Here is a 23,092-nt window from a genome sequence, read left to right as displayed (position 1 = left end):
TTTAGACTGACCTTTCCTTGTGTTGTTTGATATCTATGCTGGGGATGCAGTGAGGGAGCCATGATGACACTGACCACTCCTCCCTACAGTAATCAATAAATATGTCCAACTCCATACACACCAGTTGCACAGCCCAGCTGCTTTTAAGATTGTGGGCACGAGGAGAGAAAGGAGTAGAATCAGGCACAGCTGTATCATTGTTAATCATGCAAAGACAGTCAGGATCAAGCTCATAAGCGGCTAAATTGAACATACAGGAATGTGTTTTCTGCAAATTAGTGCTGCAGAGATGACCAGCTCCACTTTTGATTGTCAATTGCAAAAAGCCAAACAATCACAAATTAACATACAATGGAGATGGTAATCAGAGATTAGAGGAAAACAGCATGCATGAATATAACTGTGCTTCAACAAGCAAGTGCCTTTGTTGTTGTGATGTTGTATTGCACTGTATTATATTATTGTATTGTAACTGTGGAATAAAGATTTCCACATTGTAAAATATAAATATAACACACAATAGATGATGGTCATTTCTCAGTCTAAAACAATTGGTATTGAAGTGTTTTTATGAATGAAATATTGAGACTCATATGTAAATTTTAGCGTTTGTTATGGGTTTGCACCACTTACCACTTTCCTCTTCTCCCCTGTGGTGAACAGGTTGGTTGGTTGAATAGTCCTTGCCTTATCTCAAGCTTAGTAGCTATTACCTGTGGGCAGAAACATAATACATACCTTTATGGTGTGTCATATTCTATTTAGCTTTGGTTGGTTGGGTGATTTGCAGTTGCCACATTAAAACAATATGAATTAAGTGTTATCACAACGCAAAAACACCATCCAACATTTTCAGTACACTACTGTATACAATTTATATTCAATAAAACACAAAATGCATTTTACAAGCAAGTTATATTCTCAAATGGGATTCACACAGCATTAATAAATCAAACATTCACCATCTGTAAAACTATGTGAAGAAACCGCTACCACCGTTGTGGGATCACAGATGAACTCCCTTGCGGAAGATCTCGCGTTATTTCTCTGTGGTTACCAGGGGAACGTGATCCTGAAAAGTTGCCCAGCGAAATGAACACAGGAGATACCACAGTCTTTAAATACGTAGTTAATCAACAGGTATACATGGTCCTACGTAACACAACTACTCTTAAGAGGAAAGAATAAATGTAGAGCAATATCGACGCATCTGGAATTACTGTCCATACACTGCAAGGTTAGTGTCGTATTTACTTAGTAAGCTAACGTTAGCTTGCTAAAGCTATCGTAGCTAACACACTCCTAGTTTGTATCGAACACCGAGATAACTAACTATATTCACCCCGATTGGTCTAATTTGACCGACAGATTTACACAACGTCAGTTTATTACTATCTGGCGTTAAACCGGTTTGTGTTTGACGGCGGAGTTTAAGATTATTGCTAACATTACACGGCTCGGTGGTGTTTCACGTTTACTCTACAGTGGGTATTTGGGTAAAGGCATTGACAGTTCGCGCTAAAATTCGTAACGTAAGCGAGTATTTGTTGTATAATCAAAATAAGGGTGACTGTCCCCAAACTACTGAAAGTGCCGTTTTCTTTTTTATCAATAGGTGACACTGCATCTAAAGTAGCCACCTTTTACAGCGTCTGCTTTTGCTGTATTTATTCTACCAGTATTTATACAGCCATGGCTATATGTGTACATTAAAATATAAAAAGCTGCAACAATAACAACACGTATAATAGATTATAAATGATGAATAACAAAACAAAAAAAACAAATATCCAAATATAATCCCAGACTTTTTAGATGGGGACTCATTTTTCAAAGATGACAAATCCTTGCAACCCACTTTATAATATAATTAATGTCAAAAGCAAATTTGTTCTGCGTAACATAGTGTTTGCTGTCCATTTTAATGCATTTCCTGTGATGTTTTGCATATTTCATGCCAGTGCTAATGATAACTTAACAGTAACCAACAGTAGTTAATTTATAGTTTTTCTGTTATGCTACCTTCTGCTCTTCTTCCTTACAGAAATGGCAAAATAAGGGTTTGACTTTTAACACTATACAATTATCAATAGAAAATGTGGTAAGCATAAAATTAACTTATGTGGAAGTGAAATTATTTTTAATAATGAGTGAATTCAAACAGTACACTACATGATTAACACATAATTAATGTAGATATGATCCAATGTGAACTGACAAACACCATGCTGAAGGCCTGTGTGTTCATGGTGTGAAAATAGATGGTACAGATGGAGTTCCTGGGTGTATGTTACAGAATGTGCAGGCCACATCACCTGTATCTCACCAAAATGGCTTTTGCAATCTCTCCAAAGAATTATTGTTAGGATGAGTCTGTGTTTTGTCCCAACAAATGTCCTGAACCATGTAATTTAAGATTGCAATCACCTGTGGAATATAAATACAGTACATTTGAAACGGCTGCATATATGTATATTGTTTTTGTAAGCAAAAAACTGCAGGTGTGTATAAGAAAGTGTACAGTACTGGTTGTAAACAAACACGTGTGATGTTGGGCTATATAAGTAAAGGAGACTTAACAGGATTTACGCTTAACTTAAAAACACTTGAAGAAGCTGGCCTGTAAATACAGAGACAAGGGTGAATTGCTTTGATGTTAACCATCCTTTCATTTTTGCACAGGTTCAATTGTCAACATTCCCAGTAAGTGATACTGTGTACAATGCCATCTCCACAAGTCCTCCAGCCAGTTCTTCAAATGAAGGTGGATGAACTCTTTCTCAACTGGTTGAGTGATCCTGCAACACAGTCACTACTCAAAGATTATCTTGACCTAATTAGAAATGGACAAAACATTGAAGTGGGCGATGGGGATGCCGAGGTCAAAAGTTCACTGAGTTTCAGGGACAACAACAATGTGGCATCACAAAAGAACCTGGCAGAGAAGAAGCCCACTGCCCACTGTACTCCCTCAAGCCCGACATCAACCAGTACTCTCCCCTCGGGGAGTAGCAGTAACACCAGAATGACAGGACCTAATGGCAGAGTACTACGGAAGTCTGTCAGCACAAAAAAGGTAAGTCAGCCCATCCAAACACTTTGGAAAAGTTCAAATAATGAGCATTTAGGGCCCATACACACAAGAACAAGTTTTACCCTTAATCCAGCTAGACATCACATTACAACTAGCTTTGTGCACATGCTCCACATCTTCTCTGTTCTTAGTGTACTTCTGTGGCAGTGTTACAGCACCTCATACAGGCCTGGCATTTATCGTACAGTACTTAAAGTTGTTTTGTGGGGGTTTGTGTGTATTAAGACATTTCTGAAACAATGCTGTGTTTATGTAAACTTTTCCATATAGGGAAGTTCTGTTTCAGTGTGAATTGCTCTTAAAAAATAATGTAAACACTTATGTGATTGGTCTTCATTATCAAACCTTATCCAAATTATTATGAAAGAGTTTGACAGGTTTGAACAAGATTTAGTCTTAAGCCAGCACCCCTCAGGGTTTTCATCTAAGGGTAGTGTATTCAATGTCAAAATCCAAGGTGTAGCCTGGTGTTCCACCCTTTTTGTGTCACCTGAGGTAAATGTAACTTAGAGTGTGTTGCAACTTTACAGTTTACTGGCCTGGAATTAATTCCATGGATTAGGCAAAAAGGACTGTTGAATTTGAAATTTTGCACATTTGCAAAAAAGTATTGAGTTTTCCTATTTTTATTTTAGAGATTGAGTTTGCTGAAAGATTTGAAGGTTATTAACAAGATTAGTGATCGCTGGTTCACATCCTGGTTTGGGCAGTCCAAAGGCATGCAGAGGTATATCGGACACTCTAAATTGACTGTAGGTGTAAGAGTGAATGGTTGTTTGTCTTTGTATGTTTGCCCTGTGATGGACGAGCAAATTATGTCAACTGGCATTAGCTTCAGCCCCCCAGTGCCCCTCATGTTATTGGATGAAGTAGTAGACTATATATCACTATAGTAGTGACTATATAAATGAATTGCTTTCAGCTGCTTTTCTTGATCCTGAAAAAGTTAAAATGTGACCACTGTGTGAGGTTACGTTGATGCTCATACTTTTCTCGGTGCATGTCATCATACCATAACATCCAACAGTCCAGTTAAAAATGTATGTAATTGATTGATGAGTTACAGAGATTATTCTTCTTCTTTGGCTTAATCGACACAATGGGGGCTTGAGTCAGTTGATTCAGTCAATGCTGATTTTTAAAGTTTCAAGTTTCTTAACACTGGTCCCACTTTTTTCTCTGCGATCTTTTTTTCCAGGCAGACCACAAGCATCAAAAGCAATCGGAGATTGTCCACTATGCACTGTCATAGTGGAGTCCCCATGTCTGTAAGGATATGTACAATTATTCATCAAATATTTTCCAAACAATCCGGCCTCACCCATGAGTTAGTGTGGTATGAGATGTAGGAGTGTCTGAACCTAGCCTATCACTGTCGCCCTTCATTATTCCCGTCAGCCTGTGCTTCAGAGCTTGTTATGCTGTGACCATGAAGCCTATAAATGTGTAAGAACTTGGCTTTGGGCTGTTTGATTATAAAAGAAAGAAAACCAGCAGCACAAAACTGGTTATGAGGCCCAAAGTTATTTGAATATCTGATTTAAGGATTCTCTACTCTATCAAGATGAGAAGTGCAACACGACTGCCTGGAATAGTTATAGACTGTGGATATTAGTGAGTGTGATGACAGTGAGGCAGCCAGACAGCTGGTGGCACGTGCTCTTTGAGGCCCCGCCTCCTGCATGTTGTTGACATGTTAAAAAAAAAAGCATTGGGGAGGCAACTGTTCCCTGTCTCTCTCTCTCTCCGAAGCACTGATACTGCAGAAATTGACCCAGTGTTGGGCTCAGAACATGGTATACTGTATGTTTCTTGATGATTATAAGGGGTATTGATGTCTTTTTCAGAGTTATGCATACAACCACGCGTAGCCTACATGAATGTTTAAGTCACTATAACATTAATATGAATCATATCCCAAATTGAAGTGCCCTAACTCAGATAATCACCTTTCAGAACTTTTTGTCCAATTAAAGGTCTATCTTTTCTATTCTTTACATACCTAAATAGATCACAAAATGTACTATTTCTTATCTTTTAAGTTGTTTATGTTAGAGTATTTCACGTCAAGGTCAAGTTACAAACATTTGTTGCTAAAATAGCCTGACCACAAGATGTAGACGGAGTAAAAAAGGAAACCATTGGCGCAGCATGCTGGTCCCCAATGGAAGGTTTCATCGTCAGTGTTTGTCACTGAAGAATGGCTTTGATTCTTTAATCAGTTTTTTTTTGATTGACACTTGAAAGGCTGGACAGATAAACATCCCGATTTCTTCCTTCCTTTTTCTACTAATGCCACCCATTATTAAAGCAACTGGTTTAATGATTTAATAATACAGTCTGTGTAGTCTGCTGTGATGTGTCATGGCATTTGTCCACTCTGTGTCACTCATTATTGAAGGGAATGTGAGGTTGTATAAAGTAATACTTCTATTTTAAGACAACAAAATGAATTCCTACGTACAGATGCATTCTTTGAAGGATTATTCAAAAATTCAATTTATGTCCGACTGATGCAGTCTAGAACAGCTGGTCCGACTTTGACATCAGACACTGATATAGATAGCCTTAGTTCCCTTGTGTTGGCATCAGTTACCCAGAACTCTGCAAGTGAGAGGAGATGTGGCAGCACATTTATCCTATGTGTAATTTACTCTGACGTTGCCACCATTAGATGCTTCTCATTGTCAGAATATGTTGTCATTTATCTTTTATTTACTCTTAGTACAGTAAATATCACCCCACTAAAGATGTTTAGCTTTCAGTTCTGCTGTCCTACTTGCTTACTTACTAAACGCTGTAACAGGTGACATACACAGCAGTTTGAGGAAAATAGAGCAGCAGAAATAAGTTTCCTTTGAGAGTTGACTTTTTCTTCTGTTACATCTACATTTAAGTTCAATGGTTATTTCTCGAGATGTCTTTTTATAACATGCTTAGTTGGGCTCAGTAACAAAAGCTATTTGAAGCTGGGGGTCTAGGGTCGTGTTATCAGTTGCTTGCCTTGTCAAAGAGTGAGCGAGTGTTTAACTGTTTCCCACAAGTGCTTTATTTGTTGTGCCTTGGCAGCTTGTATGTTAAATGTATGATTGCAAAGTTTGTGTTTTGGCATAGAATCTGCTAATCTAGGCCTATTTGAACCATGGCACAAAGAAAAAGAGAGATGTCGATCCATGCATGCATTTATTTTCCTCATCCAAGATATCTTACTTGTCCCAATTCATCTGCTGTTTGTGCAACTTCATTAATTTATAGTTATATTGTGAAATGAGGTAAATACCTGAAACCTTTAACTAAAGCCACATAGCGTCCTGCTTGTTCATTTTATAGCCACATTATTTGGGATTTATTTGAAAATCCTGGAAACGAAACATTGATTTTTGTAATATTACAATGGTTATATATATATATATTATTTTTAAATTTTTGACCTTCAAAAACAGCTGTGACTAATAAATAACTAAACTTTGAATATTTAGTTAAATATGTGTAATAATGTGTCGGGGGTGTCTTGTGAGCGCTGCTTATCTCTGCAGCTTCCTTCTTTAGTGCTTTGTCCCCTTTGCTCCACTTCTGCTTACACATAGACTACATAGGTTTTTCAACAAACCTCTAAAGAGACAGATAGGCAGGTGCTTTTGCACCATTACTGTTGCTCAAGTTAGCAGATGTGCACATACCATGTTCTGTTTTGGATAAAAGTCTTGTTTGTGTTATTTCTTATATGTGCAGCTTCTTCCTTTGGTGATCTGACCATTTGCTCCACTTCTAGTGACATGTACTGTAGAGGTTTTCAGCAAATAATTCTGATGGGTTGTGCTTTTGCAATATTGCTTTTATGCAAGGAAGTTGATTTGCACACATCATGCTTTATTTGTTGGCCTTCCCTGAGCCCACTGTGTTGTCAATCAGGCTTGTTTTTGGCTCACATTCGCATGTATTCCAAAATCCCCTTCTCAGACGTCCAGTTGTGATGGATTGAGCTAGAGCTTTCTGGGTTTTACAGTTGCATGAGTTCTGTAGCCATGCTGTGACTTGGTTGTAGCTCCACTCCAGGGTCGTGATAAGTTCACCTCTGGATGGACATAGTGTGGTACAAAACTGGTTCAATCACTTCAGCAATGCACACAGTGAACCCAGCCAAACATATCATTTGTGGGACACCACGTACACCATGTATGCTCATATTGACAGTTTGGCAGATGGGCCCTTAGGGTATTTTTGATCAGGTTTCCCCCCACCCTTCTGGTATTTCTCTCCACTGTAGTTGCCATCCGGCCTTGCTTGTTGACTCTTAAATAGCTCAGTTTTAGAACGGCACAGAGCATCACTTTTTTAAAGTCAGCTCACTAACTCCAGACAGTGTGCTTGATAATCACATCAGTTGCATAATCAACAAAAAAAAATACCAGACACATGTTTCTGTACAAATTAGACTTTTTCAATAATAGAAGCAAGCCTAACCCTTAAATATTTCCTGGTTTCTTTGCTCCGTGTAACAGAGAAAACATTAAAACTGAATAATTTTGGTTTGTGGATAAAAATCATTTCCAGGTTTAGTAAACGCCCGAAGATGATTTGGTTAGTGTTGATCATTGTGGTGTTTGTCTATTTGGGTTATATAAAAGGCTTTTGTGCTGATGTTAGCCATGGCAAGAGGAATAATGGTTTTGGTTGCGGATCCACCTATACACCTGCAGTTTTATATTGGTCTTGGTACTGTTGGCACAAACAGCTTATCAAGCATGTGCAGTGTCCTGCGTGGAGGATAACAGGAAACTGGGTTGAGCGTAAAACAGTGGAAAAACGTAGACATTGTGATCCTGTCATCTAAAAATAATATGGGTGTGCTTTCACCTTCCGTGGTGCAAACATCTCTATTCCATTTCTTTTTAATTAATCTTTACATCCGGTGGTGATGCTATAGGCATACAGATGTTGGGCTTTTCCTGCCTACAGTCACTGTTGTAAAGGCAAACTCAGAGCTGTTAGATCAGTATATTTATGTGGAATTGATGTAATTGCCATGCTTGTAGGACAGCAGCAACCAGATGCAGGTGTTTATTTGTTTGTGGACTAAAGATGCATTCTTGTTTCTCCAGAGCTTGTTTCTTAGCTCGCCTGAATGGGCTTGAGCTTGCTGGTGCTTTTAATAGTCACAGACTGGTTCGGTCATCGTTCTTTGAATTTGACATGCACCCCCTCCCGTCCTCCCATTGCCCATCAACTATAATAAGATATGGAATGGCTGGCAGCCCAAGCTTGCAAAAGGAAGGCAAAACAAAGAACACTATAAGATATGATGTAGAATAATTGAATATATTGTCTGTAGTTGTTGTCTGTGTATTATCTGATGATTTGACCTTCACTCTTGTTATCTATTATTGAGTAGTAATACCTTAGTTAATTGTTTATTGGCTCACACCTCATATTTTTTTCTCCCAGCTGATGAATTTGATTTATACTGTTAAACAGAGAGTTAGTAACAAATATAACTAATTCAAATAGTTAGTTATGTATCTCAGCTGACAGGGCTATAGGTTCTGTGGAGGATAAAGCAGTAGAAGATGGATGGATGGATAGTTATGTATCATTGTAGCTTTCATTAAAGTCCATTGCTTCAAATGTCTGGATGAACTGACCAAAAGAACAGATTTGTCCATTTTAAGGGTTCACAGCATAAGCAAAACATTCTCTGAAGTATATGATTGCGTGGGAGCGTATCAGATATGAAGCCAGTGAACATGAGCACCGTGTCATTGTGGTATTGAGGTGCATCCTTCCTTTGGCCCTGTGGCTGCTGCAAGCTGCAACAACAGGTCTGTCTCTTTACATAACCATCCATGAGCATGGAGGAATGCAAACTGGAAAGAGCAGATCCATTGCCACACACCCCTCCCATCCCACACATACAGTACACCGAGTGACTCCCACACACTCAGTCACTTATTATCTTCCCAGCAACTTTAGGGCAAGGGCTCCCTGACCCTGTGCTGTTTGTGCATGTGTGTGTGTGTTGTGTAGAGACTGAGACAGAGCACCAGTCAGAGCTGAGATTGTGCGACCAGATCTGGAATGGGAGAGAGAGCCACAGTTGCAGCTGCTCACTTGCATTAAGAGGCTCTTGCTCTGACAGAGGACAATCACAGGGACACAGACACACAAGACTTCCACTGTTGCTGCCGCCTTTTGCCTACAGTGTTGACTGCAATTGAGTGCTTTCTAGTGGGAGGAGGATAACACCGGATTGAGTGTTGTGCTTGTATGTTTTCCCCATCCTGTCTGGCGCAAGGATGAGGATGAAGGAGCTGTCTCTGCGTCAGGACCCTGACCTGAGGAAGGAGTTGGCTCTGCTGGCACGTGGCTGTGACTTTGTTCTGCCATCTCGGTTTAAGAAGAGACTCAGAGCTTTCCAACAAGGACAGGCAGGTGTTTGTGTCAGTGTGCCTTTAATTAAACAGACGTAGCTGGCCTGTCAGCCAGTGAGCAAGTCTATTAATGTGCACTGGTATTTGTGGACTCAATGTCTTGGCATCCAAAATGCATTGTGGAACAGGCCTGCTGTTATGTGGACAACATATTCCTCACTGTTGTTCATTACAGAGAGGCGCTATAGGTATTATATGATATGGGTCAGTTGCATATTGGGGAGGTGAGGACAAATGAGAAGATATGTCTCTCTCTCAAGACGTACTTACACACTGCTGCGTCATGTGAATTGTGACAGTTGTGCTGTGGTATCTGCTCATTACCTGTTATTTTGTTGTATTTCATGTCTTATACAAAGAGACATGAGTTGTGGGCCCTCATTATACTGTTGGTAAGATGTTTCATCATGTGTGGTATGTTGGTATGTATGCTCACCGTCGCCTCTCAGACCTCATCATTGTCGTTGTGCAAAATGTCATGTGGCTTACCAGTTGTGCTCAAGAGCTCTGCTAGTGGTTAGCAGGAAAGTGAGGGAGAGAGAGGAGGGACAGTGTGGGTCAGGGCAACAGGAGATGTTTATGTCCTTTTATAGCCATGGCTGACACCAACACACTGGGCAGAGAAGAGTAGAGGATCACCAGCAATTATCATTCAGCAGTGTAAAATGAGCAGATTACTGCTGACAGAATACAGTTAAGCATTTTCAGTCCATGCTGACACCCACACATGTTGAAATGGACATGGATAGATTTAGCCCTGTTATTTCAACCACTACACAGACCTGACGTTATATGTAGAAACTCTAACGAGAGGTGTGAACAATGAGAAGAATGTGTTGAGCTAAAACAAACGGCAAAATGAAATGTATACCTCTTATGAAAACACTGGGTGTATTTATGTGAGAACTAAAAACCAAAGAGAGAATTGTCCACTCTTGTAAGTAGTTTTTGAATATGAGATGACGTTTGAGAGAAGCACACGCTCAAGCTGTTTTTAATAACTGGCTAATATGAGCAACATATTGTGTCCTCAGGCATTCTGACTTGTTATATGTGGCCTTTGAAATATCTTCACTGATTCATTTCCTACACTGCCTGTTTCACAGCAAGGCATGCAGTGTCATTTCTGTCAATTATTATGATCTTGTCATTGTCGTGTCAACTGTGCTCAATTGGTACGTTAAATCATAACAATTCGATTTATCATGAAGGCCTGGGAGTCTGGAACCAGTGGGGCATAATGTTTTTGTTAGGAAGCATTCCAGCTCTGACTGGAAAGCCTTCATGTACAAAGCTGGTATTTTTAGGTACTAGGTTAAAAGGACATAAATACACAGATGTGTCATGGTTCCTGTGTTAATAAGAGGTGTGGCATTTTGGAATGACACCGTTCCACTTGGCTAGAAATTAGTTGAACCAATACAGAGTGTAAATATTTGGCTCCGCTTTGTATATAGTCATGACTCCAAGTTAGTGAAGTCCTTTAGACATGACTGTAGCTGCAGTTCAAAACTAACATACACTCCTCAGGAACATTATCTAAACCAGTCATTGCAAGACACTGGCTTTGGTCATACAGATGAGCATGGGTGATCACCAAAAAGTTACCTTTTTGTCAGCCTTGTACTTCAGATGAATCAAATAACACAAGGTTTAAATAAAGTTGTGATGTTTATCAAACATCTTGGAAATGTGTGGTTACCAATTGAAAATTATGTTTAGTGTTATGTGTCAGAAATGCTACATTATGTACAGCTTTGTTCTTGTTGTGATTTAATGCTAAGAATGCTGAATTTTATTTAGCTGATGAACATAAATACTGGTCTGTTTTTAAGTAAAATGTTATTTGTGTCTAAAACTAAACAGAAGTAAGTTGTTATCATGTTAGAGCCACCATTTTGTTCCTAATATGTTCTGCTGTCAAGAAATAACTAAATAATTGAATATATACAAACATGTTCAAGTACTTTTACTGTGAGTGGATTACCACATATAATGTTTTCTTTGAATGAGCTATATCAAGTTTTGCTGTTTTTTCTGCCCTCAGATTTGTTTAGATATAATTTGATACACAGGTAATGCTAACAAGTTACTCACAATACTGGCTTACAATCATAGCTTTCAGCAGGTTTTTGTTGGGTAAAATATTCACCACTTATTATGACAGCTTAATTTAATCTTAATTGAAATCTATTACAGAGTGACGATCCAGTAGATGCTAATATGTATCATAGACATATCATTTCATTCATGGACCTTCGGGTTGAGAGGTGTGATTTCATGGTTACAGCAAACTTGAGCTCATGCACTGCTTCAACTGGGAAGTGTTTGCTAACATTATTGGCTAACAGTTTATGTCTGTGTGTTTGTCTCAGGCCCAGGTGAGGACGGAGGAGCCCGTCACCACTGCGCTCAGTGAAAGCATTCCAAAGTTTTACTTCCCACAGGGCCGGCCCCAAGCCAACCTCAACATCGACGGTCTCATTTCCAAAATTGAGAAAACATTTTCCCAATTTCCAAATGAAAGGGCCACCATTGAGGACATGGGGCAGGTTGCCAAGGTGAGAATGTGATTTGTAGCATGGAGATTCAGCTGCCACCCAGCAAATTATTTTCATTAGTGCCATTTAGCTCCTGACTTAACCAATGTTTGCTGATTTTGAAAACCCAATGGAAAATATTATCTCCTACTCCTCAAGGAAGGTAAGCACTGGCCTGAGGGGAACCTAAGTGAGTGAAATGACAGCTAGATTTCCTTAAGGAAGTTTTTTAAGTGACGCACCACTGCTTTTGAATCAAAACAGAGTGGTTTGTTATTGTGCCATTAATTTCTGCATTTGCATGTCACACATGTTAAATGCTGATCTATTAGTTCATCCATACACTGTGCCATCTCCTTAATATCTGCAACCCACATTACACCATCTCTCCTTGTCTCCTCAGGCCTGCGAATGCCCTCTGTTTTGGAAAGTGCCTTTGTTCAACTCGGCTGGGGGTGACAGGACGGGCTTCGTGTCCGTCCACAAGTTTGTCGCTATGTGGAGAAAGTAAGACAATAGATCCTCTTGTTCTCACTAGACCACTGGTACACTCTCTCACAGCCAAAAGGCCCATACAGTCTCCTCGGGACAATGATGACCACTTGGTAGGGATCACAGACACTGCATGCAGTTTTCTACTACTATTATCTACATTTTCCTTTTTATTCCTTAACAAAAATCATTGATCACTAATCCCTCACCAACACTCAAAGGAGATAGTCTCTGCGAATAGTACTGTATATAAAAGAAAACATTCATTCATTCATTGTATTTCTGTGTGAAACTGAAAAGAATGCCATTGGGCAGTTGTAATGGTGGCTGCACATTGTGCGTTAAATGCGGTTGCATCTTGTAGGCATGGTCTTGTATTAATGTATGAGCCTCCAGAGAACTGGACAGACCTGGCCTTTGAGCCCTTCTCTGATGAGAGGCCACACCACACACGTGCATTATTTTCACATTGCTACCATAACACTCCACACTCATAATCACCAGGCTGTGATACAGAATCCTAATTTCAGAATGTATTATGCCTGCACTTACTCTGCTATATGGAACACTTTAAAAGTTGCGTTTCCAGAAGAATGATTAAAAAAAATGGAGAGAGCGTACGCGCGAAAGAGGGAGTAACCTCACAACCATCTGTTCTCTCTTTTCTTCTCCAGAATTCTGCAGACCTGTCACGATGACGCTTCTAAATTTGTGCACCTCTTGGCCAAGCCTGGCTGTAATTACCTGGAACAAGACGACTTTATTCCATTCCTGCAGGTACTGGCTGCAGCACACCCAGGGAGTGGGCTGAACTTGGCAATGTGGGATGGCAAAATTATATTGGCTTGGGTGGTACGATCTGGACTTGTGCTTTTCATGTGGCAGAGAACTAATTTAGGGATGTTACTGTAAGCTGGTAATATAGTGTGGGAGTTTACGGAACCAGTGCAGGATTCAGGCTCAGCAGAAATTAAACAAGGGGAGATGGAGATGAAAATAGATCTCATGTCATACACATGTTATAGTCCCAAAATAATCCCAGGAAAAACCTGCTCTCATATTCATCAAATTATTTCCTGAGCGTAACGTTGTTGACCATTCTCACCATGTGGACCTGCTGTGTTGGCTGTTTGTATTTTCCCTTCACCTGATAATGTGTTGGTTCTCCACACTGACCCCACCCCACACCTGATTCATTTTCATGCTGGCAGCAGGAGCAGCCCGGACACCCGTTAGCATACCAGCAGAGATGCCTTGTGGCACTTACTGTTTAATTTGTATGGTTCCGCGCGGTGAATTGCCTTTGACTGTTTTGATGAATGAAAGGAGGATTGCAGTGGAGTAGATTTGACTGTCCCCGCCTGTTTCCTGTGCTCTGTGATTTATGTGTTTCTCTATGATTTAATTTCTCACAGTAAGAGTCAAAGAGGCACGACGGCTGCCCTGAAATAAGGCCTTTTAATTTCATTGCCGCCTTCGTATTTATGTCAACAATTCTTTCCTCTGGCAAAAGAGAAAGGGGGTAGAATAAAGAAAAGGCATGAGATAGTTTGACGGTAAGAATATAACTATGGTTCATTCGAAATGCAGCACCACCCCCTGTGTCTTTATGGCTTGAGGAAGGAGAGAAGGTTACGAGCAGTTACTATCAAATGTCCTTTCACTGGTCTCCCACTACTGCTCTGTTAAAGCTGAAAGGCTTTTGCTCATCCCAAAAATGTTTGAACTTGTTTTTTCTGACGTCAAAGAAACATTTAAGTTTGATAGCCTCCCCCTACAATGCTTGGATCCATTACTTTACATAGCACAATTTATAAAGCATATGGTATGAGAAAGTGATATAGATTGACATTAACAACTGTTTTCATTTATATTCTAGTCTGAATGTCATGTGTTCTCTCGAGCAAAAAAAGAGACAGATGTGGTTTTTGTCTTTTAACTCCTCTGTAATTGTAGCTGGAGAATTCAGCTCAACATATGCATTTGTAGTTGTAGATCAGCATGTCACTGAGTTGTTGTTTTGCATTTCTGTTTATTAGTTTTGTGGGCTGTGTTTTGGAAAATAGGCAGACATGCAGTAGAAAACAAAGTGAGCTGAATTTACTTGATGTTTTCAGGATGTGGTGAACTCGCATCCAGGCCTGGCCTTTCTGAAGGAGGCACCAGACTTTCACTCACGATACATCACCACAGTATGTCACCATTATACACATGTCATCGCATTAATACAGCAAAACTGCAGATTGCCAGTCATTAAAATGAGACGACGCAATAGTTAAGTTTTGCCCGTGCATTGGTTGAATTGTATGTGATCAACTTGTCAACTGTTTTCCCAGGTGATTCAGAGGATATTTTACAATGTGAACCGGTCGTGGACTGGAAAAATAACATTTCATGAGCTCAGGAAAAGTAACTTTCTTCAGGTATCTGACTAAATTTATTTATTAAATGTATATTAATTTAAGATTTTACTTTGAGTGTCTGTCTGTTATTTAAAAATATATATAGTTTTGAGTGTTTTTATGAAATGTTTTTATCTCTCAAATCTATAAAAAAAAATATGTATTAACTTTTGGTTGCATTTTAAAATGTTGTTCTTTTGTCTCTATGCCGAACCATTTTAGTTTGCCCTAAAAAATTGATTGAAAAATGTATATTAGAAGTCATCTATAAAATAATAGATATCCAGAAAGGTAGTCTACTTTAACTGACATTTTTTTCCTACTGTGCCAGAATGTGATGCTGCTGGAGCAGGAAGAAGACGTGAACCAGTTGACTGAGTTCTTCTCCTATGAACATTTCTATGTCATCTACTGCAAGTTCTGGGAGTTGGACAAAGACCATGACCTCTACATAGACCCGAGGGACATGGCACGGCACAATGACCAAGGTGCAAAATACACAGCCCCACTTTCTTTGAAGAAATATTCATCTTATTATATTATTCTTGAGTGAATACTTAGCTGGAATCCACTTAACTCTACGGTCATAGTTACAATTCTTCAAAGTTACGTAACTTACGTCATCGTAAGCACAGTCGATACATAAACAAACTACGTGTAACTTAAAATAATTATTTGTACATGATTCAGGAAAGGTCCTTGATGCCTCTTCCCCACACACTCCACACCACATGTTCTTGGTTGATGGTCTGTGAGTGAGGCAGGGGAAATGAGATTCAAGATCAATGAGAGAGCACCATATTGTATACTCTGCTCCAATGACGCCATGTCTGGAACAATTTCTACCACTATATGGTCAAAATTATGACTGTAGGATTTATAGTATTGTCAAGATAAAAACAATGAGCTGCACTCTCCAGTCTGGATTTACAGTCTGCGGGAATGGATTACATGTGTTATGAAAAAGTTTTACATTAAGTGAGAGCGCTGTTGTCTAAGAGAAAAATGATAATGTTTTTCCCAAAAGTCTGGATTGTAAATAATCTTTTTTTCTTTCTTTCTTTCTTTTTCTTTTTTTCAGCCATATCGCAGAAGATGATAGAGAGAATATTCTCAGGAACAGTAACAAGGCAAGTCACCATGTCTTAGAGTTTAAATGATGCTCATTAAAACTAGCAAACATGGTTTAAAATTTGGTTCCACTGCTGGTTTTAATACCTTTTATTTCTCCAGGGACAGACGGGTGTATAAGGAGGGCAAGCTGAGTTATGCTGATTTTGTCTGGTTTCTCATCTCTGAGGAAGACAAGAAGACTGACACCAGGTATGTAGACACACACACACACTGCATCCAAATTTACTCCCAATTTACTGTCTACTACACATACAGTCCAGCATTTTTTAACATTCTAAGCGTGAGCATCGTGCTCTGGATAACAAAACCTCTCTCATTGAAACAATGGGCTAGTTGCCACGGGAATGCTAATTACTTTGCACCAACAGTGCCACAATACACATTTTGAACACATGAAAATGACAATCAAATGACACTATGAAACAAAATGACACGTGTCACTACATGTCCAATATCTGAACTCACTTTTCCTTACAGAGTAAAGTATTCCGTGTCTACGGACCTATTTAATGAGGTTATTTTAACCCGGCACTGTAGGAAAAGCACAGGTGTAAATGATCAAATTAACTATGGCGGAATTTTATTTTGCTGCGTCACTTTCAAGGTCCTGAAACTAGAACTTGTTCGCTGTCAAGTGTCACGGTTTACAGGGGCATTTGAATAGAACAGCGCCGTCATTAATGTTATTACTAACACCTGTGCTTTTCCTACAATTACTACTCAATGTGTCTGCTGAAAAAGCCTACTTTTCTACGCCAATTACATGGTGTACTTCTTTGCAGCCTTTCAGTCTAACACGTTCAACTGCCTGCCCGCCGCTTCTTTTATCTGTGTCCAGTATAGAGTACTGGTTCCGCTGTATGGACCTGGATGGGGATGGCGTGCTCAGCATGTACGAACTGGAATACTTCTATGAGGAACAGTGTCAAAAGCTGGACGCCATGGCCATTGAGCCGCTTCCCTTCGAGGACTGCCTCTGCCAAATGCTTGACCTTGTCAAGCCTGAGGTCGAAGGTCAGACCCTTTTTTTACATTTGTACACACTGTTAGGTTCACACTCTGAGTGGGGCAAGTTCCACCATTTCCACGGTGACAGTGACGCACACATGTTCACATTTTCAGCCCAGGTCATTGACCATTAGCTGAGAGAACAGTTATACATAGATGAGGAACTGACTGACTGATGTGGACTGACTGCTGCCAGCTGCTCATGTCAACAAATTCCCTTCAGCATTTAGCTTTTCCACTATGCCATTTGAAAGACACTAGTCAATGTTGAGGGTGTGCCTGTGTTTAGTATTGATAGCCACAGCAAGAATGCGACCCTCAGTTGACCTGGTGGTCAGTCGAGCTGTGTGATATAACATGTAATTTGAGCCGTAACAGCTTCTTTACAGTATTTGAGGCTGATATTGTACTCAACAGTTAAAATAACCTTTATAGTTTGAGCGGATTGATAACTCTGTTAAAGATTCACATTCAATTAAACGTTCTGAATGAGATTTGGGCCGTGTGAGTTGAGAGATGTTGCATCTGATGACAAGGAGCAAGCACAATATGCAGATCAGAAGAGTCTGATGGAGGTTTCATAAACACGTAAACAGATTCCACTGTCAGTAGATTTAGAACTTTATTCTTTCATCAATCAAAAGTCTCTTTTCTGCGATTTCAAAAACAGAATTTAGGATGTTTGACTGCTTCAAAGATATAAAAGCACATCAATCCATCGTAGGCATCACACAGCAAGTTATCTGCCGGGTGTAGAGATTGCCTTAAGATTTTATACAGCTGTTTTAAAATATATTCAGTAGATGTACTACATATAGTCCATTTAATGTGAAAAAATAAACCTATTAGTCTGTTCAAATCTTGGCACAGGCCTGAAACATTAAGTAAAATTAATTGTAGTCTTGTACCTAAATATTATTCTCTTGTGATGGTGTATTATTTACATAATTGGTTGTTCTTTTCTTATTATTATTATCATTATTATATATTTATTTATATTTGGAATGTGAAGGGGTAGTTTTCATATTTTTTGGCAGAAAAGGGGTAATTTTACTATTCTGATGAGTAGTCCATACTTTTAATGGTAGAAATCCAAAACACATCCTGGAAAAGGCTTCATAAATACAGACATGTTGGTCACTTTTCTGTTTCAGTCTTTCAGTTGAATAAATTGCGATATTTTTTTTTTCTTTAACTTCCACAACATAAACAATGTTAACGACCTCATAACTTGTCACGTACGATTGAGTTTATTGGAAAAACGAGCGACAGATGAATGGACTCATGAAAGTGATCATTAGTGTCAGCTGTAGCTTCAAATATTGTGCGCTAACTGCTTTTTATTTTCATCAGTAGTTGGATGAGCTTAGCCCCGATGTGCTGCCAACCCAACCAGACCCAGACATGAATTAGCCTTTAACCTCAGACTCATTTTCAATGCTTAGATTGGATGGAAAAACCAGGCAGAAAAGTCTAAAGTAGTTTATTACTACCTATGCTATAAATTATGTGTCAGTAAGTAGGTCTGTGTTTAAAAAGCCATCTGAAGTGACTGTCTTAACATTATCCAGGTAAGATCACGCTGCGGGACCTGAAGAGGTGCAAGTTGTCCCACGTCTTCTTCGACACATTCTTCAACTTCGAGAAGTACCTGGAGCACGAGCAGAGGGACCCGTTCTCTGTCGTAAGGGTAGGGAGGGTTAAATCCTGATGGGATGCCGCCAGATGTGAGTCGACTCTGTGGAATCATGTGGATCTTGTAATTTGTCATGTGTTTTTTAAGGAGGTGGAAACAGACGGCCAGGAAGTTTCAGACTGGGAGAAATACGCCGCAGATGAGTACGACACACTGGTGGCGGAGGAGGCTGCCAACGAGCAGTGCAACGATTTGTAAGTCTGATTTTACTCCATGGTTATGTCACATGCAGCTGCAGATACAACTAGGGATGGGGCAATGCACTGGCAAAGTTGTCGATGGATTGTGGTGATTGTTTATTGTCAGGATACCTGGGAATGGAAAAAATAGAGGGACTAGAAACTCACCAAACACACTTTTAGGGATTTATTTTGAAGTGCAATGTAGGCGGAAGCTGCATCTTTCCAGTCATTCTTTGTAATTCATAATAATTTCTTTGTAACATTAGTAATATTATTTTTGTATTGAGAGCTTACAGATACAAACAAAATAAAGAAATAAAGATGAGCAGAAAGCCATGCTCATTTATGAATGTAAAAACAACTTTCTTTTTTAAAATTTACAATGATCACAATAATATCATGAATCACAATTATTTTGGTCAGGATAATCACGATGGGACATTTTTATATATCGCCCCATGCCTCAATATAAAAATGTACTGCTGAAAGTATGATTTTATCATAAATAGGAAGACAAAAGTAAAAATCATTCTCTTTAACTGCCACCACAGTCTTTAGAAAATGAAGAGTATTAAAGAAAATGTTAGATTTAAGAGAACTTCATGATGACTGAACAGAAAACATGGATGTGAACACAACTCCTGATTAATGTTTTGGAGTGATTGTTTAAATGTACAGATAATAAGATAATAATTCGTGAGCTGATGCAATAATATACTAGCTATACATATATATATATATATATACATATGTATTTATACTAATATACAAATCTTCATCATCAATATCTAAATGTGGAAATTTCTAATTTATTCATATGTCGTTTCTTTTTCTTTTACATATTACACATGTGAAGCTCAGGTTTAATCAAAACTTCTATCATGCCGTCAGACAGTGACATTTGCCTACATCAACACACACACACAGTAATATTTAAACTGAGGATTATGTTCAGCGCTCGAGTCCGTGTACGTGAGTCAGTGATAGAAGAGGCCGTTGACGGGTGTGTTGTGTGGTGGTTTTTAGGAATTCCACCGACTCCTAAAGACAGACGTCTAACCAGAGCAGGTAAGACACATAGCGTAAGCAGCAGGGACTGTGTTTCCTCCACCACCACCACCTCCTCTTCCTCCTCCTCTCTGGGCGAGTCTAGTCCTAAACTCACTCCTGGCTTCAAACCCAAACCCAACCGGTCTTAGCATGATGTTGACAGAAGATAGTTTTTTGTCAGTCAGTGCAGTGTCATGTGTACGTGATATCATATCTTAGAGCTGGGAGTCTGTTTCTGAACCAGACAGCGTCTGTGTTGTTGTTTTTTTCCTTTATCTTCTGCACAAAAAACTCCCGCACCATCTCTGTCCATGCCTTCATGTGGTGCTCCTGTGGTCGTGCATTCTGGTTTGCAAAAAAAAAAACCCTGTGTAATATTTTGACATTTATGAAATACAAAGAATGTTTTCCTCTTTCTCACCATGAAATTGACTGTAGGGTAAATATGATTCTATAACCGTCAACAACTAAACAATCCCTTCCTCCCAGTTCAGGATCATTTTACTTGATGCATCTGTCCTCACACCATATATGTGAAATCCATTTAAAGCACAAAAAGAAACGTGCTTTTATTTATTAATAAAAAAAAAGATGTAATATGTAAATAAATATATCAAATAACTAAAAACATTTCAAATGCAGATTTAAAAAGTACAAACTTTCAAAATGTATAATGGTCTAAAGCTATAAAAGAATCCCATGTGAAAGTCCAACATCAGCACCTTTAGTCATTACAATGAATGTGATATTCATCTGTTATCCACAGGAGGTTTTTGAACAATATGTAGCATATTAATCAACAGATGGAGGATGTTGGTGGATTGTATTTTGTTATGTTGTGTTTAGACGGAGCCACTTTGTGCTTGTGCTAAGCTACGCTAACTGGCCACTGGTTGTAGCGTCATATTTGCAGTAGAGACACGAGTGTCGTCAATCTTCTCGTCTATATCTGAGCAAGAAAGTAATAGAAAGAAAATAATTGTATTTCCTAAACGTCAAACCATTCCTTTTATGGAGTTATCCTTCAAGAAAAAAGTATTCTTGGCTCTTGTTTTGTTTTTTTATGACCTTATCAGCCATTTTAAACATCTCCATGTGTTCACTAAAATATTCTTTTATTTGCTGTAATTTTTCCATTTGTTCACACTATCTGCTACAAGATCCCTTCTTAATGTTCTTCCATTGAAAGAAATGGGGAATAAAAGCCACAGTCCTTGTTCTATTGTGAAGTTTATTTGGCGTAAATATGAGCCTTCAGCAGAGTTTTGACAAATCAAGTGGGTATTTTACTGTTAAAAGTGACCGTCCTCTCTCCCTCAAGTCTCCACAGACAGACAGAAGCTAAGAAACAGCCATTTTGTCTTGTTACAAAAACTGAACGTTTGCAAGTCTCTCTCTTGATTTGTGCAACACGTGCAGCTGAAGCCTCAGATGAACTTCAGATAAACTTTGGCGTGCATCTCTGTGGATTTATTCCTCCTCTTACTTACATTAGCAGTGGAAATGGAAGGGGATCTTTTCAATGGTTATTTAGGAGCAGTGCTCACATGAATACCTGACTGTTGATCAATACAGTTTTTTGACTGATGTATCACTGATCTTCTCCCCCATTTGTTTAGGTATGAAAATCCTTGTAGCCCGTTGGGGCAGTACATCTCCACCGGTCTGAGAAAGAAACACTTCTTTGAGATCCCCATTCCACACTTCGACGTGGACCTGGACGATGAGTATGAGGATGACTATGAATGACCCTCAGTCCTGTAGCGTTATCTCGCCCCCTGCTGAGCAAACTGCGCTTCCAGAAATGGATCATAAACAAAGGTGTTAGCTACTGCGTCACATTAGGGATGAACTGAGACAAAAACTCTGTATTGTCTCGGTCTGATACTGGTCAACATTACTAGATCAGAGAAATAAAAATGTAAAATCAGACACTATCCAAAAACCCTAACTATCACATACATGCTTCACTAAGCTCAGTCTGTAAAAATGTGGCTGTTTAATTTTTTCTTGGAGTGTTATGTTTTAAATGGCTGGCTGTGACTAGGTGGTAAATGCATCATGTTGTCAACAGCTAAGTAATTTAAACGATGATAAAATACTGTATCAGAGCAATATCAGTATCGGGAGATGCTCTACTAGGTTGTGATCTCGGTATCGGTCAAGAAAAAGTGGAATGGAGTCACCTCTCCTCTCCACAGCAGGTCGGGGATTTGCAGCTTCAGGCTCAGTTTCTGTCCTGCACATAAATACACACCACATCAGAGAGCAAGTGCAAAGCCAGGAGATACAGTCAGAGGTCTGGCAGAGTAATGGACACTTTATCACACACGTGACTAAGAGGAGATGTGAAGTGGCCTTTAGCAGAAGGCAGTTCCTCGCAATACTCAACCAAATGTTTTCATATTCTCACCAGTTGTTGACTTCATGGCGTGACAAGCAGCACGTTTCTAAATCCCTCCTCGCACACAAAAAAGCAGGGGATGTCGTGTTGTGCATGTGGAGCTTTGTGTTGTTTTCTCTGAACACCAGCGTTCAATTTTTATATTCCCATGAGTTAAAACCATGTTCTCTGCACACACTGGAGCATCCCGTGTCATCTCAAGTCATTGGTTAATTCTACATTCCAGTGATCACAACGGAATGTTTTTTCTCTGAAGCTGTAAATTCATTCATGGTTCTTTTGCTGAAATGAGCGGTCACTGTAAATGCTAGACAAGCCACCGTTGTTGAGTCTGCTGTACACACAGATGTGTATCCATTATGACGCAGACTTCGTGTGTGTGTGTGTGTGTGTGTGTGAGATGAGGTCATAAATTATTAGAGATGGATTTATTAAGAACTGTAAATATGTCTTTGGTGCTTGCTGTGTTGTAAATGATTTAGGCAAGTGTTATAGACAGATTCTTTTTTTTCTATGTCATGAAGTAAATAATTTGAATGTACTTTGACAGAACAAAAGGAACCAATTTTAAAAGTGTTTTGTTTTTCGTTAAATTAATAAAGCCTTGGTTAATGGAAGAGAAAAGAAAACAGATGCTGCACTTTAGTTTGATTCATTTGGTA

At 39.2% G+C, this 23,092-nt stretch overlaps 1 protein-coding gene across 5 annotated transcripts; it reads left to right on the top strand.

The window, feature by feature from the left end:
* The first annotated feature begins 1,063 nt into the window (after positions 1-1,063).
* ppp2r3b (protein phosphatase 2, regulatory subunit B'', beta) lies at positions 1,064-23,063 on the top strand. 5 transcript variants are annotated; one of them, XM_044013749.1, is made up of 15 exons: positions 1,064-1,237; positions 2,683-3,076; positions 11,898-12,083; positions 12,466-12,569; positions 13,229-13,331; positions 14,672-14,746; positions 14,891-14,977; positions 15,288-15,444; positions 16,038-16,086; positions 16,190-16,279; positions 16,929-17,104; positions 18,670-18,788; positions 18,882-18,988; positions 20,003-20,044; positions 21,646-21,708. In XM_044013749.1, exons 2-14 carry the CDS (start codon positions 2,723-2,725, stop codon positions 20,019-20,021), a joined length of 1,626 nt encoding a protein of 541 aa, XP_043869684.1. In that variant the 5' UTR covers positions 1,064-1,237; positions 2,683-2,722; the 3' UTR covers positions 20,022-20,044; positions 21,646-21,708. The 5 variants fall into 5 exon arrangements, with proteins under 5 accessions (XP_043869684.1, XP_043869676.1, XP_043869669.1 ...); XM_044013741.1 differs by lacking the exon at positions 20,003-20,044 and having other exon boundaries at positions 18,670-18,782; positions 21,646-23,063; XM_044013734.1 differs by lacking the exon at positions 20,003-20,044 and having other exon boundaries at positions 21,646-23,063.
* The last annotated feature ends 29 nt before the right edge of the window (positions 23,064-23,092 follow it).

This window comes from Solea senegalensis, linkage group LG2 (assembly GCF_019176455.1).
Source record: "Solea senegalensis isolate Sse05_10M linkage group LG2, IFAPA_SoseM_1, whole genome shotgun sequence".
Taxonomy (NCBI): Eukaryota; Metazoa; Chordata; class Actinopteri; order Pleuronectiformes; family Soleidae; genus Solea; species Solea senegalensis.
The sequence above is the reverse complement of the archived record's forward strand: the minus strand, read 5'-3'. Positions and strand labels throughout refer to the sequence as shown.

What these genes read in the sequence shown, in the direction of transcription:
- ppp2r3b (XM_044013734.1), top strand. Translation starts at nt 2,723, where the DNA reads ATGCCATCTCCACAAGTCCTCCAGCCAGTTCTTCAAATGAAGGTGGAT. An exon ending in AGTCTGTCAGCACAAAAAAG is followed by an intron (nt 3,077 to 11,897) that starts GTAAGTCAGCCC and finishes TGTTTGTCTCAG; the next exon opens with GCCCAGGTGAGGACGGAGGA. An exon ending in ACTCACGATACATCACCACA is followed by an intron (nt 14,747 to 14,890) that starts GTATGTCACCAT and finishes CTGTTTTCCCAG; the next exon opens with GTGATTCAGAGGATATTTTA.